This window comes from Hippocampus comes, unplaced genomic scaffold, assembly GCF_001891065.2.
Source record: "Hippocampus comes isolate QL1 unplaced genomic scaffold, H_comes_QL1_v1.1 scaffold322, whole genome shotgun sequence".
Classification (NCBI taxonomy): Eukaryota; Metazoa; Chordata; class Actinopteri; order Syngnathiformes; family Syngnathidae; genus Hippocampus; species Hippocampus comes.
The window spans coordinates 1,644,421-1,660,780 of record NW_017805137.1 but is presented as its reverse complement, the minus strand read 5'-3'; the positions used below and the strand labels follow the sequence as shown (position 1 = coordinate 1,660,780).

The 16,360-nt window shown below is 40.5% G+C and overlaps 1 protein-coding gene across 3 annotated transcripts in view; it reads right to left on the bottom strand.

Moving 5' to 3' along the window:
- The window catches only part of sv2ca (synaptic vesicle glycoprotein 2Ca), a 31,678-nt gene that overhangs the window by 2,780 nt on the left and 12,538 nt on the right, over positions 1-16,360 (bottom strand). For 2 of the 3 annotated variants that reach the window (XM_019867035.1, XM_019867034.1), the window contains exons 3-11: positions 8,499-8,679; positions 7,074-7,225; positions 2,482-2,615; positions 2,154-2,243; positions 1,368-1,478; positions 1,185-1,273; positions 765-929; positions 454-587; positions 165-371 (exon numbers count right to left, since the gene is read on the bottom strand). In XM_019867035.1, coding sequence (XP_019722594.1) covers positions 165-371; positions 454-587; positions 765-929; positions 1,185-1,273; positions 1,368-1,478; positions 2,154-2,243; positions 2,482-2,615; positions 7,074-7,225; positions 8,499-8,679 — 1,263 coding nt within the window. Of the gene's footprint in view, positions 1-6; positions 372-453; positions 588-764; positions 930-1,184; positions 1,274-1,367; positions 1,479-2,153; positions 2,244-2,481; positions 2,616-7,073; positions 7,226-8,498; positions 8,680-16,360 lie in introns of those variants that run through there. The other variant, XM_019867036.1, reaches the window with a different exon arrangement.

Genomic DNA, 16,360 nt, shown 5'->3' with positions numbered 1-16,360 from the left:
CTGAAGCACAAAGACACAAAGCCCATCATAAGGAACCACGAGGTACTTTCATGAAGGTGATGCTTGTTGCGATCCGGGCTTCGAATTAACATGTCTGTCTCCTCACTCGCCATGACAGCGGATGGATGATCATAATTTGAGAAAGAAAACCCTTCCTAACCTACCTAACATGGACAGACGGCCTGTTTTATCCATGAGAAGAGCAGACACGATGTTCCCCGGTAGAACGGCCAAGGTACCCAAGAAGTTGATGAAGTAAACCCAGTAGGCGCTGTAATCATCATCAAATGTCATCTGGCATCCGGTCTTGTTGTGGGTGAACGTGCTGTTGACCACCTCGGTGCCGTCGATCAGCTTTGAGTCGTCAATGTCTGCACACGCACAAACAACACTTCATCAAATCACAATTTCACCCAGAAATGAGACAATAAGAACCCGCTAGAAGCATCTCACCTGTATTAAAGAAGAATGCGACGATGAAAGTACAGTTATGGAAATAGGATCCCACCGATGTGACGTCGTCAAAGTAGCAGTTGCGAAAGGTGGAGTCAACAAAGGTGACGGATTTGAGTTTCATGTTGGTGAATCTGAATGAGGGGGGGAACAATCACAAAGTCAGTCCTTTACTTCTTACTTCTATAACTCTAAAGGAATTTCTCAAGCCCTTCATTTGAATACAACCGATAAACACCAAAAAGAGAAAAACAATACTGCTATTGCAGAAAATGGAAAACCTTCAAAACCCGCTAATCTCAGTGGCCTACCGATCGTTGATGAAAAGTCCGTTTTTGTGTATTTGGTTCTCTAGGGTAAAATTGAAGGTGAAGTCTTCGATGCGTTCGTTGTTGTGGATTTGTACTTTGGAGGCGTATTCGTCTGCCTGGAGGTGTTTGATGACATCAGGGAACCAGACAGACAGACCGTAATACCTGCAAATCAGAACAATATTTACGATCTAAAGACCCCAGCAATTTTCCACGTTGTTTTTACTCCCCGACAGCCTTCGCTATTATCTGTCTCAGCTCCAACTGAGAAGTATTGATCCCAAGATAGTGATTGATTTGGCCAATGTGCATCTTCTCAATGTGGAGAGAGCTCAAGATGACAGATATGCAATTGCTAATATTTGACTGAGGAAACTGCACTTGATTCTTCTCCAGCGCAAATGACATTAGAATGCTCACCCGAAAGACAGCGTGAACCACACTATGGCGAGTCGCATCATATTTTCTCGCATTGGGTAGTTGAAGCACTTCATGAGATTCAGGTAGATCTGAAGAGGGACAAGAAATGAATTCTGCCGTCAGCCCAAAGACAAATCTGATACGAGAAAAATGGACAGAAAATAAAGCGCTGAAAGAACACACCCCGTGGATTTCAGCCTTCATCCGGAAAACAGCCTTGGAAACTGGATTCCCGGTTTCCGACTCCAATTCGATCAATTCATCAAGCTGCTTGGGGATCTTTATCCTGTTAACCTGAGAAATAAATAAATGACAATAAGCAATCGTTTTGTGGGAATTGAAATGGACTACTTTTGATTCTTGATATTTTATGGGGATCGTTTCTTCTGAATGCACCTCAGTAAAAATAATGTTATGCATGGTGGGCAGCTGGTTAGTACATCAGCCACACAATTCAGAGGTCATGGGTTCAAATCTCCTTCCTGTGTGGAGTTTGCATGTTCTTCCCATGCCTGTGTGTTTTCTGTTACAACTCAATTTAATAGTGTTATAATTTGTTTAACCTATCTGTATGTAGATCTAATTTCAGTATACTAAATGCAGTGAGAATTCTGAATCTACCTTCAATGTTCGCTCTTTTTAAGAAGTTCATTGTCAATGATTTTAGCGGTGACAAATATTAAAACCTGGGGTAATTCAGCTTTTCTCCAATGCAAAATGAAAATGATTCCACGAAAGCTGATAGCATCAATATTTTAACTACTTAACATGCAGTTCTGGTTGCAAATAAGCCTGAATGACACAGAACTGCTTTGAAAAAAAAATGTCATCACGCAGATGTGATCCCTCTATGAGAGCCAGAGGGTGTTAAAACCTGTCCCAGCTGTGGCAGAAAATAAGCCTCTTTGCTTCCTTTCAAGCATCAAAAAACCAAACCAGAGCGGAGCACCAGGAAGAAATAAAACTCACGCTGAAGACTTTCTCCGGCTGCCCACGCGCTCTCATGTTGGTGTCGTGGATTTGTTTGAGGATCATCCAGGCTTCATCGTGCTTCCCCACCTGTCAGCAGGCAGCGCGTCAGAGAAAGAGAAAAAAAAATTACATTTGTGGCATCAGCAGCAGCTTACTAAGCAACAGCAACAGTTTGGAGTAGTGTAGTAGTGCTGCAACAGTGATATTGCATTGAATGAAAATGTTGAGAACACAACATATTGCAGAGTCGGCAAGATTTTCAGGAATAATTTCAAGCTTGAAATTTTGGTTTGTAAGCAATTTGCGGAAATGCGCAGATTTGTACCTCAAGGTAAAATCTGGGGCTTTCGGGCATGAAGGTAAGCGCGACCACGGCGCACACGCAAGGCAGAGCACAGACGACCACAAACACTCTCCAACTGTGGAACTGGTATGCCGAGCCCATGCTGAAACTCCATCCTGCAAACAGCGCACGGTATCAGTGGCACTCGGAAGGGACTAAAAGAAGAATCTGAGGGATTAGGACATGGGATAATATCAACCAATATTCATTCGACTAAGAAACACCGTTTGCTTGAACAATTTGGACATTTTGAACAGTCAATATTAAATACATTGTATATTGTTTAATTTTCTTTTTTTGATGTGTCACATACAGGGAAACACGCGACGAGACCATGGAGAAATAAACACAAGACACATTTGACACAGCACAGTCAAGGTTGTGGATAGATACTGAAGAGCTCTGAGGCACAGAGACAAGTCAACCATGGACTGGGTTTATTTTGCCAAGCGCCACTATGGCAAAAGCATGTAAATTAAGAGGCTGCACTTTATCTGCTAAGATCATATTGCAAACATGGAGGGACCATAAATTATGTGAAAGAGGGCTGGAGATGTTTAGCATTAGGAATGAATGTCTTTGATCCAACAAATGAACTGCGATCAGTTAATTGATTGTGTTGGAAAGAAATGGAGTGCTTTTAGCTGAGTTAAATTTTATTGCACCTGATCTTGGCCTCTGAGCAGTTACCTCATGTATTATTGGTATATACACACACACACACACACACACACACGTACATGTGGTGCAGGTGCAGACATCTAAATGATGTACAGTGGTACCTCTACGTATGAAATTAATTGGTTGTGGAAGAAATTTTTCAAGTAGAAAATTTTGTAAGTAGAGACGCGTTTTCCATGTAAATGCCCGAATTCCGCCCCCAATTGTATTTGTATTGTATTTTTACCTTTCATATCTTGAAGTTTCTTTCGTAACAAGAGGCAATATTTTCCTGTTGAGGCATTTTGTAACTTGAAAATTTTGTATGAAGAGACGTTCGTAAGTAGAGGTACCACTGTACTAAAAACAAAGAAAAGATATATCTGGCCAATGGGCCTATTGATACATGAGGGGGACATTAACAATACTCATTTTATTATTGAACCGATAAAATTCCATGACCATCCATCAGTCCATCCATCCGTGCACCCATCCATCCATCCGTCCATTATCTGAACCGCTTTTATCATCACGAGGGTCATGGGCGAGCTGTAGCCTATCCCAGTTTAACAAAAATGAATAACCATTGATTAAAATATTAACATAAATTGTTCAACTCAAACATAGTGTACGTACTCTTTTTTGCCTGTTTACATACAGTATGAAATAAATCGGTGCAGTGATTGAAGCAAATATCTTGTGTGCTGTGTGTAAACTGTACAAACGACCAGCGACAAAACACCAGTAACAACAACTTTAATGTGCTGTCACTGCCTTTGGTTTTGTGAGGAAATCAGGAAAAAAAAATAAAAAATCATGCAGCAGTGCCAGCCGTGACCTCCCACGTCTCTTGACACATCGTGCCTCATGGAGATGCTTCTCCACGGGGAACAGTGCCATTATCCATTACCAGGCGTAGGTGGTAGTCAGGAAGCTTGAGGGGGATGCTAGGGAGGGGATGGGTTATGACAAAAATGTCTTCTGAGGATTCATCTCAAAATATAATCTGCTTTAATAGTGATACACTCACTGCTACTTTTCTAACCAGTCGGTTGATTATTTATATAGAATTTGAGAGGATACAAAAAAATGGTCGAGATTTATTTAGACAAAATATTGTCAAATTTACCTAATCTCACTTTTGATTGATAACCACTCAGGAATGAATTTTTGTATCCAACTGTTACTTTTAAAACAATGACTTTCACACGAGGTATTGATTCTACAGAGTAAATTGGCCTTTTGTCCGACTGCTTTTATTTCTTGATTGTCTTCTTCCGCGTGCACAGAGCAAGTGATACGAAGAAACCGAGAAAGGATGGAGTTGTTCAGCAGTGATTGCCTTTTCTCCAGAAATGGAGCTTAGCTTCTTTCACCCTCAGGGTTTGTGTTTCACTCACGCTATTGGAAATCTCATTACTCGGATTCTGTACATAATTGACTATGTCTGGTTGACCAAATCAGCTCTCCTTCACCACTACGACTCCTGCTTTATTTACAATTACATACATGTCGTCTATTCTCTTCATTTTGTTACATATCTCATTTTTCCCCAGATGTTTTTGTAATTTTAATTTTTTTTTGTTTTTCCTTGCCCTCCTGCGGGTTAAGATCAGGGGGTGTCGTTGATATTTGTCAACTGTGGGCATGTGAAGCCCTTTGAGACTGTTTGTTATTAAAGGCTATAGAAATAAATGTAACTTTACTTGACTTGACTTGACCCTTATCCGCACCACTTTTAGCATGTCAACGTAGATGCCCAATTTGATTTTAGCCTTTATGTGCTGCCATGTCAATTCAATCTGCCTAGAACTTTCACAATCACTTAAACAATATTACCAAATGAACTGTTTTTTTTAACCACCTTCATGACGTCAGCATTTTCTGTCCGCTCAATGACTAGTCGGGGCAAAACTCGTTGCCGCCAACTTCAGCTAGCAAAACACTCTCGCGGTCTGCACACATAAAAACTGTCTCTGTTGAGTACGATGTATTCTGCTGAAATGATTTGTCATTTTATTAGATAAATATTAACTCTGAACTGCTCCAGATGATGTACGTGGCACATTTTCATGCAGTTGTATTGTTTGTACTGTATTCATGGTTTTCTATTTTGATGTGATAGCAGTGGAATTAAGTGGTGGGTTGAGTCATTTAAATCCTTACTGAAGGCACAGTTACCAAATACATGATCTGCCGTCGACTCACACACACACACACACACACACACACACACACACACACACACACACACACACACACACACACACACACACACACACACACACAAATGCTATCACAGGCTGGCCAAAGCATGGTCTGGCCATAAATCATCTCGAGCACGAGCTTTGTCCTGGTCAGGCAAGGAGAAAAACCTAATTATGCTTGATCAAGAAGAACACTTTGTCAAGATGGGGAGGAGAGAGAGAGCGAGAGGAAGGAGAGGTAATAAAAGGAAGGACAGAGTTAGAGAGAGCCAACAAAACAAGGTGAGGAGGGGCTCGATGGAAGATGAAAGGTTTTAAAAAAAACATGAAAATATATGGAGGAAATGAATTAGAAAGCTCTTCTAGTTATTTCATGAATATCCATGGGTGATATGAAATGCAACACACTGATGAAATACATCTTCCACTCTGGCAAAGTGTCCGCTCCGAAGCTTTCATGCATAAAGTTAACCTTTTAAACCTCTGTACTTTGTATCGTGGGAGCAAATCAATGCTATTAGGTGATTGTGTCTGCAGAGACATCAGTGCTGTGTAATATCTCATCAAGTATCAGTTTAACTTGATGCTTTTAGGCAATGTTTCCCAAGCAGTGCGCCACGGCACACGTGTGTGCCGACAGAGATCAGCGACGATGCAGGAAATTATCCAAACATTATTATTTATTTTCATTAAAAATATATCTTTGTTCATCTACACTCATTGAAATAATTATTAGACCATCTTCAATTCCTAATTCATTCAATGCCTGGTAACATGAAAGATGTTCCATGTGACTAACTGACAGAAAGGAAGATATGGATTGTCTGTACGTGCTGTTGTTGGCAGTGTAACGCGGTTTTACGCGAATTTTGTTATTATTAGGAAAAACATAGAAAATGTCTCGGACAATCAATTTTGTGGATGTCAAATTTAACAGACGCAAAATCGTATCCAATCCAGTCAAAACGTCATACAGTAATTATACAGTAATAGTGAAAGTGTGTTAGTTCCAGATTTGGCCACTGCTGATTACTGGCGCTGTGGCTCAACTAACGGACAGAGACTGGTTCACGTATTTCAGGGTTGTGACTGTTACAATACAGACTGGATCAAGGGGCAATTTCTTTATGGATGGCATCCAATTGTGATGTCCTAAGTTGCCGGCTCTTGAAAGTGACCAGTTGCACACCATCATAACCTCCACAATCACCAGTGGAAAAAAATAATTATATAAAAATATATTTTGAATCATTTTGCACTGTACTCTGCATTTTTAACCCTCAAACACCGCAGCAGTTAAACAGACAATCAGCTTGAACAGATGACCCCTCCCACCTATTAAATGGAAGCTCCACTGAAGCTTTTGTTGAACCAGGTAAATAAAATTAACATGACACTGAAGTGTCAAGGCTGGGCCAGTAATTTTTCCATGACTGTATTTGTGCCATCAGTACAGATGCAAACAAATGCTCCTACATAAAAAAAAAATATAAAAAAAAAGTCAGGGTATGGAAGTAAATTTGTGAGTATATTGAAATCAGATTTTTCTGTATCTCAAAAAACTCATAAGTCAGGTCGCTCATAGCCGACTCTGGAAAAAGTTTTTTTAAAAATCTATACTGTATATACAGTTTTTTCAAATCTGTACTGTATATACAGTGCATATCTTCAATCTGACTTATTCCAGCGAGTGTGAGGTAAACTCACCATAATGCGGTATAATGGCCCAAGCCATGGCGGATGCGTAGATCTCGCCAATCATCCAAAACATACACAGCCAGCTCAGGTGTTCTCCTCTTTTCTCCCTCGATAAAACCTCTGCAAAGAAAGAGAAGACAATGGGCACTGCACCTCCTATCCTGCAAGAAGCACAGAAAAGTGCAAATTAGAGATTTTCAACTGGGACACGCAGTAGCTGCATGAGCCGTTGCATGTTTTTTTTTTCAACCTTAATTTCATGATGTGAGTTCCTTAATGAAAGAATGGGGCTTAAAAGGCTTTTCGATCACAATATTACTTGGATTACAGCACAACGTGACACACACTATACAACCTGCCTTGACATAAAGGTTGCAATGACAGTTTTTAATTACAGTAAGCTTCAGCTGCAATCACTGCAGTAATTCCGAAAGGAACAGTTACAACATCACTACATTAGTATACATATTTACTATTGTAGTGAGAGGAGATTTCTCTAACCATTTACAGTCTGCTTAGGAACCAATCTTAGAAAAATACATCATGTATTTTATGTTATTATTATAATTATTATTGTTGTTGTTGTGGCTGTTGATTATGATTACGGTAAATTCAATAAGGTGCATCGGATTTGTACTGATAAACCCTTGTTGGACAAAACACTGGGTAAAATGCACAATCTGAAGCGATCCGCCAAAAATGGTATTGCTCGATTTTGATTGACACCATTTACTTTATTTATTAGATTTTGCACTACGATTCAAACCACAATCACAATCCATTCATACTCAAATCTAAACCCGTGGGCAATTTAGCAATGAATTTTTGAAACATGTTTGGCGGATTTTTGGATACCCGTACAAAACCCACGCAAACAAATGTGGAAAATCCAAACAGGGCTATTCCAACAGAGATTCAAACCCAAATTCTCCTGGCTATGTAGTGGATGTACTCACAACTTGTTCCCTAGGAAATCAACCACAATAATATACATAGCGTCGATAAATGAATACGTTTCTGACATCTGCAAAAGAAAAAAAAAATCATCTTAAGAACATCTTACACATCAATTTTTCAGGTGTATATCACGTTTGAGAATGTGTATTTTCTTCGCAATAAAACTGTATAATTCACAGTGCATTGCACCTGCAGTGAAAGTAGATGTCTCAGGGCAAAACATCTGATCTATATTTAAAGTGTTTTAAAGTCCTTGTGCTGCTGCGTAGTTTGAATTAGGCTTTAAGTGATCATTAAATGAAATCGATTGCAGCTTTTCGTCAGCAAAGGGAGTAGTAACGAGGATGGAGACCGCAACACTTGATACAAAGGGATGCCAAGTCAACACGAAAATGCACACATCACTGTCTTGACTTTCACAAATCATTTCAGCAAAGAAATTGGCGCTCGCGTGACCCCGGATCTCAGCAGTCTTACCCGAACCCTGCGGCGAGGCGACAAACAAGGAAGACGCCGTAACCCTGGACAAAAGACGACAGGAAGGCGAAGAAGCCGTTTGTGGACATGCAAATGAGGAGGCACTGTCTGCGGCCAACTTTGTCTGACATTCCTCCCCAAAAGAATGCGCCCAGCATCATCCCCAGGTAAACAATGCTCCCTGCAAAGAGAAGCAGAGAGACAGAACTTGACTTTCTTGTAAAAATCTTCCAAAAGAGTTGCGGTCTTTAGAAAGGTTATTTACACATAACAGGATTAATAATGCGTTCTTTGATGGTTTGTTGAAGGCAACGTGATTAGCTCCGATGGAAACTATTTCTGTAGTTTAACACTTTCAGGGACAGCGGTTACCACCGTGGACAGCTTACATATGTCATCATGTTACAGGGTGAATGAAAAGGTTACATGCTCCGGTGCATTCAACAATTTTTCTCAATGCATAGCGACTGCATATATAAACATCCTTTGTGCATATTATAACATTGTCTAAATCTACTTCTATGTCATAGACACTGAGCTAAGAATGGTTTTAGAATGTAAGTCTTAAAAAAAAAAAGACACACAGTTCTGCAGGCAAAATGTGAAAAATGAAAAGATAGAGAAACATTGGACTTGTGCTTCGATTAGTGCAGAATGTTCTTAATGGCTGAGTCCATATGGAAGCTGTTTTCACAACGAAACCATAGACTGCAACCATTTTCATCACATTATTTTCCTTTTTTTAAATAAGATGAGATCATTGGTCCATTGATCATCATGATTGCCATCTGAAGGGAGAACTACTTAATCTGGATAGTCTGGGTGGCAAACATCTGGTCTTGCTTGATATGCTGAGCTACACAATGTACATAGTGTATATGACCATGCAGTAAATTTTATTCACCCTCATTGCACTAAACCTAACGGCAAGGTGTCTTTACGCTCGATAATGTCTGCAGAAATCCTTGCTTTAGCTGAGAACAATACCTGTTGGGTCCCCGTAAAATTCTTTATTGTGCAAAATTTTACATGGGCTGCATTCGGAACAATGCGGAAACTGTGCATCATAAAGCAGAGAAAACACACACCTTATATCTTGCATCTTTGAAACTTCATCAAGGGATTTAGTGATATAGGCAGACAGGCGCCAAATTGAACAAGAAAGCACCTGCGCTCCCTCCTACATGCAGTGCATTAAAAGCAGTTGACAAATGAATCCACCCTACACAGGACAGTCAATTATGCAATGAATTTATCGATGTTCTCTCCAGCTTGCTGCACGCCATCTCGGCGCATGATGTCAGCAATGCTGGCCCCAATAAAGAGCAGGGCAGTACACTGTAGTGTCACATATACTGTAACTCAAAAAATAACATCACGGAACAAAGAGAGGTCTGTCGCTAAATGCTAAATGGCCAAAAGAAAGGTTGGGAGTCATCTCAGGGCAACCTAATATTGTTTTCTGTGTCCACAAGCAATGGCTTGTGAGTCTTGCAATTTCTCACTGGCCGCACTGCCTCTACAAGGATGATGCTACACAGTATATAGACAAATATTTCTGACCTTTTTAAAAACATGAGAAGGGAAATATCGACAGCTCTCTGTACCTGTATAATGTAGTGCAGCCGCTGCAAGCTACATCCACAATTAGTTTGCTTTGACAGTGTCAATGAAAATAATGAAGAGGTAAACATACTACAACAAAAAGTCATAATATACGGGGGGGGGGGGGGAAACGAAGAAAAAAAGGCACAAAATTATGACTAAAAAATGTATAACATAGCTACGATGAGGACTGCTGGGTTACCGCCTGACAAAATACTCCTCGAGTTGCCACATCAGCAGTACTCACTTGATTCATGGAACATTGCACCTTTTTTCACAAGAATTAAAAAAATAAATCCTGTTCATTGTAATGCTACTACTTTCCACTTATTGGATCAAATCAGGGTACCTAATGTTGTGGCCAGTGAGTGGGAAGAGTCTTCTTCCCATGGCGCGTAAAATAATGCAGCATTGCATCAGGCGGACATTCAGTGTATAGTCAGCTAATCAATAAAGAACATATTTGAAATGATAAAGCTGGACAGGAAGGCATTTTAATTAATGAAACTTCAGCACGTTGTACGGTTACACACTGCTGCTCCGCCATTGATTTCAATGAGAAAAAAAACCCAGAGCTCTTATGACTCTGCAGACAAAGAACAGGAACAAAATCGATACACATCAGCTCAGTTGAGGATATTTTAAAGACAAATTGCGGCTGACTGGAAAACCACTGAGAGGAAAACAAAGTAGCATTTCTGATACATTATGTAGAGAACTGTGTGAATGGAAGTAGCTCGTGCACAAGCATCATTGACGTGAAAAAAAACACTGCAGAATTTTTGATGTGGCGACCCGCATGGCCTTGGCGCGACATCAGAAAATGACAGTGTGTCAGAAGACTCGTCAGACGGAACCGAAAGGTTTTGGCCGATGATATTGTGTCAGCATGTCAAAACACATCAGTCACAAGGTGAAACCCATTCAAGGATGCAATGGAAAACACATAGGAAACACTGCACAAGAATGTTAATTCATCATCAATTCATAAAACAGCTAATAATAATCGTCAACTTTTAACTTCAACTGTTCAATAGTCCGGGTTCTCCATTGTCGTATTTTACGCTTTATAACGCACCCCCTTTTTTCAATGGACGACAGTTCTGGACTGCAGGCAGGCCAGTCTAGTACCAGCACGCTTTTATTACGAAAAAGCATTCTTGTAAGACGTGCAGATGTGGCTTAGCATTGTCTTCCTGAAATAAGCATTGGCCTAGATGAAAAAGCTTTTTTGGAATGTGTTGCAACCATAACATTCTAAATTAATGACTATTAGCTAAAAACGATCAAGTTTATCAGTTTGAACATTGCACATCTTGTTTTCGGGTGCATGCAACTAAATAAAGGTTGAGCATGATTTGCAGATCATTGTATTCTTTTTTTATTTATGTTTAACACGAGCAAACTGCACAGGGATCGGGTTTGTAAAACAAAGGCCATCTTTTTTAAGTAAAAATTTCTAGTCTTAATAATGTACTTGGAAACCTTAACATAACATTATACATTGTCTACAAATAAAACAAAAAAAAGCGTTTTTGGCATCATTGGTTGTCCATTGGTAAATTTGCTGAGGCCGTCACGTGTTACATAATGAATGAATATATAACATTATACATTGTCTACAAATAAAACAAAAAAATTCAGGGACCTGAGCTCTGCTTCAGACAATCTGCTGGGACTCCAAATGCTTTTTTTTTTTTTTTTTTTGCGTTTTTGGCATCATTAGTTGTCCATTGGTAAATTTGGTGAGGCCGTCACGTGGTACATAATGAATGAATATGAGAGAGGGAAACCACCATTTTAAATATTAGCGCCTAGGTGGATCTAACAATGGGTACGAAGGAAGTGAGAACGAAAAATGAGATGAAAAACTGTGAGGGATAAGAAAAGAAAGAATGGATTCTAATGTTTGCCTCCTTATTACACCCTGAGAAACACCCTCCAATTCCCTGGGAGAGTGGTGGGAGAATTGAGTTGCATTCAAGACTTCTCTTATTTCATGCTTTGATGCTCATTGCTCTCAGCATCAAGAAGTGCTTCAGCACCATGCAAAACAGCCTCCTTGCTTTATTCATACGTAATCTTAATACACCATCTAATGCAGTGCTCGTTCTCCCTTCCTTTTTCTCTCTGCACATGTCTGCTTTCGAACCTCTGCTTGATTCCATCTCTCAGCTTGTATCCTTCCTGGTATTATTAGTACGAACATGCTAAATGTAAACATTTTCCGGAACAATTTTGTGAAGACATAAAATACAGTGGAATCTTGGTTCCTTGCGCCCGTTATGAACTTGAAACATTCATAAATCAAGTTAATATCTCCCATCGTAACGAATGGAAAAGCACTTAATCCGTTTTAACCCCAAAAATGTATCCTTTTTTTTCTTTACACCCATGTGTGGTTACAAATAAATCTGATGTATCTGATGGAAATTTTCATTTCAACAACTAAATAAAATGAAAAATCTGAGTAGGTGATAGGTCAGCATGAAATGGAACAAAGCTGAATGATAGAGATTAATATCTCCACACACAATGCTAGTTTAACATTCTAAACAGTAACATCAATCCATCCATCCATGTTCTAATCCGCTTCTCCTCACAAGGGTCGTGGGCGTGTTGGAGCCTACCCCAACTATCTTTGGGCAGTACGCGGGGGAAACCCTGAACTAGTTGCTAGCCAATCGCAGGGCACACATTGACGAACATCCATTTGCACTCACGCTCACACCTAGGGACAATTCAGAGTGTTCTATTAACCTGCCATGCATGATTTTTTAAAATGCAGGAGGAAACCAGAGTACCTGGAGAAAACCCACGAAGGCACGGGGAGAACATGTAAACCCAACACAGGAAGATCCGAGCCAGAATTTGGACTTCTGCACTGTGAGGTGGACGGGCTCACCAGTCAACCACTGTGCCGCCCATAAACAGTCTTTTCTTCTTTCTCATACATTTTGTATAAATATTCTCACACTGAGAAGTAATTATGTTTGTTCTGCGTTATGGGTCATGCGTTGGATTCCCAGTTTTCACCTTCTGCCACCACTGCGGAAAAGCGATCAAAAGTCACATTAGTGGGAATGGGCTTCCAATCAAATCCACATGACAGTAGTGGGCCTTGAGTGCAGAGTTTAAAAAAAGAAAACAGATTTGTCAGCATCAGCCATGGTCCAGTCTCCATTACAGTAACAAGTGAAAATAATTCCCATTAAATCAAATAATGCCCAAATGGGAGAGAGTCATAAGATATGGTTGACTACCGGCTGACATTGCTGGCCAAGCCCCTTTGGCTCCACCACCCTGACGCCTTCCGCGCCCACACATATCGACATGTTGCCACCCATTGGCGGAGCTGCAGTGCACAAGTGCTGGTAATCTCTGCAGTGACGCTGTCATCTTACCGCAGTTTAGCTATGCTCAGCTGCTCTTGGACCCCGGAGCCCCACACAGAGGGGCTGGCAACACGGGTAAAAAAAATATGAGAGAGAAAGAGAGAGAAACAGAGAGAGAGGGGATAGGGACTCTGCAGATGGAGATGGCGGTTGATCATACAATAAAGAGCAGAGACTGGTACTAAGATGGGGACAGGGTGAAAAGACGATATCCTGAAAGTGAGTGGGGAGAAGGGTCTCTGAAGTGACAATGAAGATGAGGGGGGAGCGAGGGGGTGTATCATGGTGAAAAATATAGCTCACGAGAACCAATAAGTCATGAAAGGGTGGTGAGTTCTTCTTGTTTTACGTGCGTGAGATGATGGCAAAGCCTCTCACTGACAATGGTGGTGTGCTGAATAGCACCAGTGTGCCAGCATCCTGCTCTGATCCTCCCACTCCTCCCTCCCCATTACTCCTCTGAACTTGGTAAATCTCTCAATCTCGGAGCTCTCCCTCCTCCTTGCCGGTTCGCTGTTCACCACACAAGAGCTCATGGTGCACGTTTTATTCTCTGATCATACTCTTATTTAAAGTGTGTACTGCACTCACTACGAGCAAATACACAGCGCACCCCCCCCCACACACACACACACCTACACAAAAACAACACGTCCTGATACAATCAACATTCACGTTTTCACATTTCAAATAACTGTATCATCCAGTCAAATTCAGTCTGTGATACATTGAATATTTCATCATAAATAATACGCTTACCAGATACTATATTATTTATTTCATAATATATCTGTATGAGTGTATTATTGTGCTTATAGTAGTGTAGGACTGTATTGCATTGTCAGAGCTGCGTCTAATATTGGGAGTCACGTGTAGCTATACAGTCCTGTGCGGCTGTACCGAACGATTATTTTTATAATTGATTCATCTGTTGATTATTTTGCAGATTAATGAATAAATCGGATTAAAAAACAGGTTTTAATTTTCATCCCTGTATTCAAGATTTCAAACAGACAGTTCAGGAAACGCAAAAACATTCATTCTGATGTAGCTCTGTAACACGTCAGAAAATAGTCAAACGAGTTGATCATTGTTTTCCAAAGTAAAAGTCAATGTTTGCAAATGTCCTATTTTGAAAAGCACAAAGGTACCGGTAATCAGTCTGCTTTCACAAATAACTCCAGATGCTGAAAATATTTACTTTTCGGAGGCTGAAATTCTGAGGTGTTGGACACTTTTCAATTATACAAGGCATTCAAACGATGAATCATGATCAAAAATTATTATCTGTAACTATGATAAATGAACCCTGCGAATCCGGCTACAGTATTTTTAAGTCAACCAATTACAGAATGGCAATTTAAAATGGATTCGTTTTGCATTGCATTATGTGTTTGTCGCAATCAATGTATATTGTGATTATATTGCCGATAATCATACTACACAATATTATTCATCACAGCACGGCAATTATCTTGTTTTTTTTTTTGGGGGGGGGGGTTGTTGCCTATAATTAAGTGTATTAACACTGAAAACTCCTCACTGATGCCATCTAGGTGCTAGTAATCATGTAACGCACGCTATCTATGCTAAAACATACTACTGTACTACAATATATTCACATACATATACACCACTCATGTTCACCTAAACAGGGAGGAGCCTCAAGGCAATCGGTAGGGGGGACAAAGAGTGGAGAATGGGGGAGGACCACTCAATAAAAGAGAAGCATGAGGAAGGAGAGCGAGAGGGAGGGACAGAGGGTGAGGGATGGAGTCACGAACAAGGACGAGCTGAGCGCATCGAGCGTGAATGCCTACGAGACCTCGCTTGACTAGAGAGGAAGAAAAGCGCTTGCATGGATACTTGGAAAGGGACAGAAAACTAAAGATGTAACATCTCAACCATGGGGATAGAATGAAAGCCACAAAGACATCCAGTACGCTCGCAAGCGATAGTAGGTCACATAACAGGGCAAAGAGCTCAGATTGAGTTATTTCATACCTCCGTTTTCCTAATTCTAATGTCATTGCTTACTTTGCGATTTCTGTTCACCCCAAAGTTGTCTGAGGGGGTTGAAGTCATGTGCCTCAATACCAAACTCATCCAATCACATATTTGAGGACTTTGCTTTGGACACTAGATCAGAGTTGTTTAAACACCAGCAATTGGGGTCAGTGAAGCGCGAGGTTGATTCATTGCTTTGGAGAAGCGTCGTGACTTTGGATCCATAAAATCGAGAGTGGTAGCCTAACCACTGTGCGTGATGATGATGTGACCCAAACGACAGCATATCCTCAATGTACAGTACATCCCAAACTCTTTTGTGTGCCACTCTGGCACTCTGACACAGTGAGTGAGTGAGTCATTCCCTGTGCACGGCATTGTGATGATGGATTATACACCTACAGTCATCAAGACTGCTGGGGCTGCTGCTCAACACACTAGGACAGCAATACTTGCAAACCTCTTAATCCTGATAGCAGACTTGTGGACTTTTTTTTTCATACGTGACACAAATATAGACTGAAGCACGACATGCTTGCACACAGTACATGCAAGTGGCAGTAATCCTTTCGTTGCTTGTCAAAATCAGGTGTGGCTCCGTTTTGAAAGTATATTGGAGATTGTAGGGTTGCAAGTTCAGAAACCAGCTGTGGATTTAAAATATGGAGGACGGGACTGGTTGCTATAGAATTTCCATTCTAAAACTGTAAACACCATATTGGATTCATCCATTCATCCATCTAGTAATGTTTTTTTGTTTGTAGCTGGCAAAAGTAAGACACATGAAATGCAAACACACGCACGCACACGCACACGCACACACACACACACACACACACACACACACACACACAC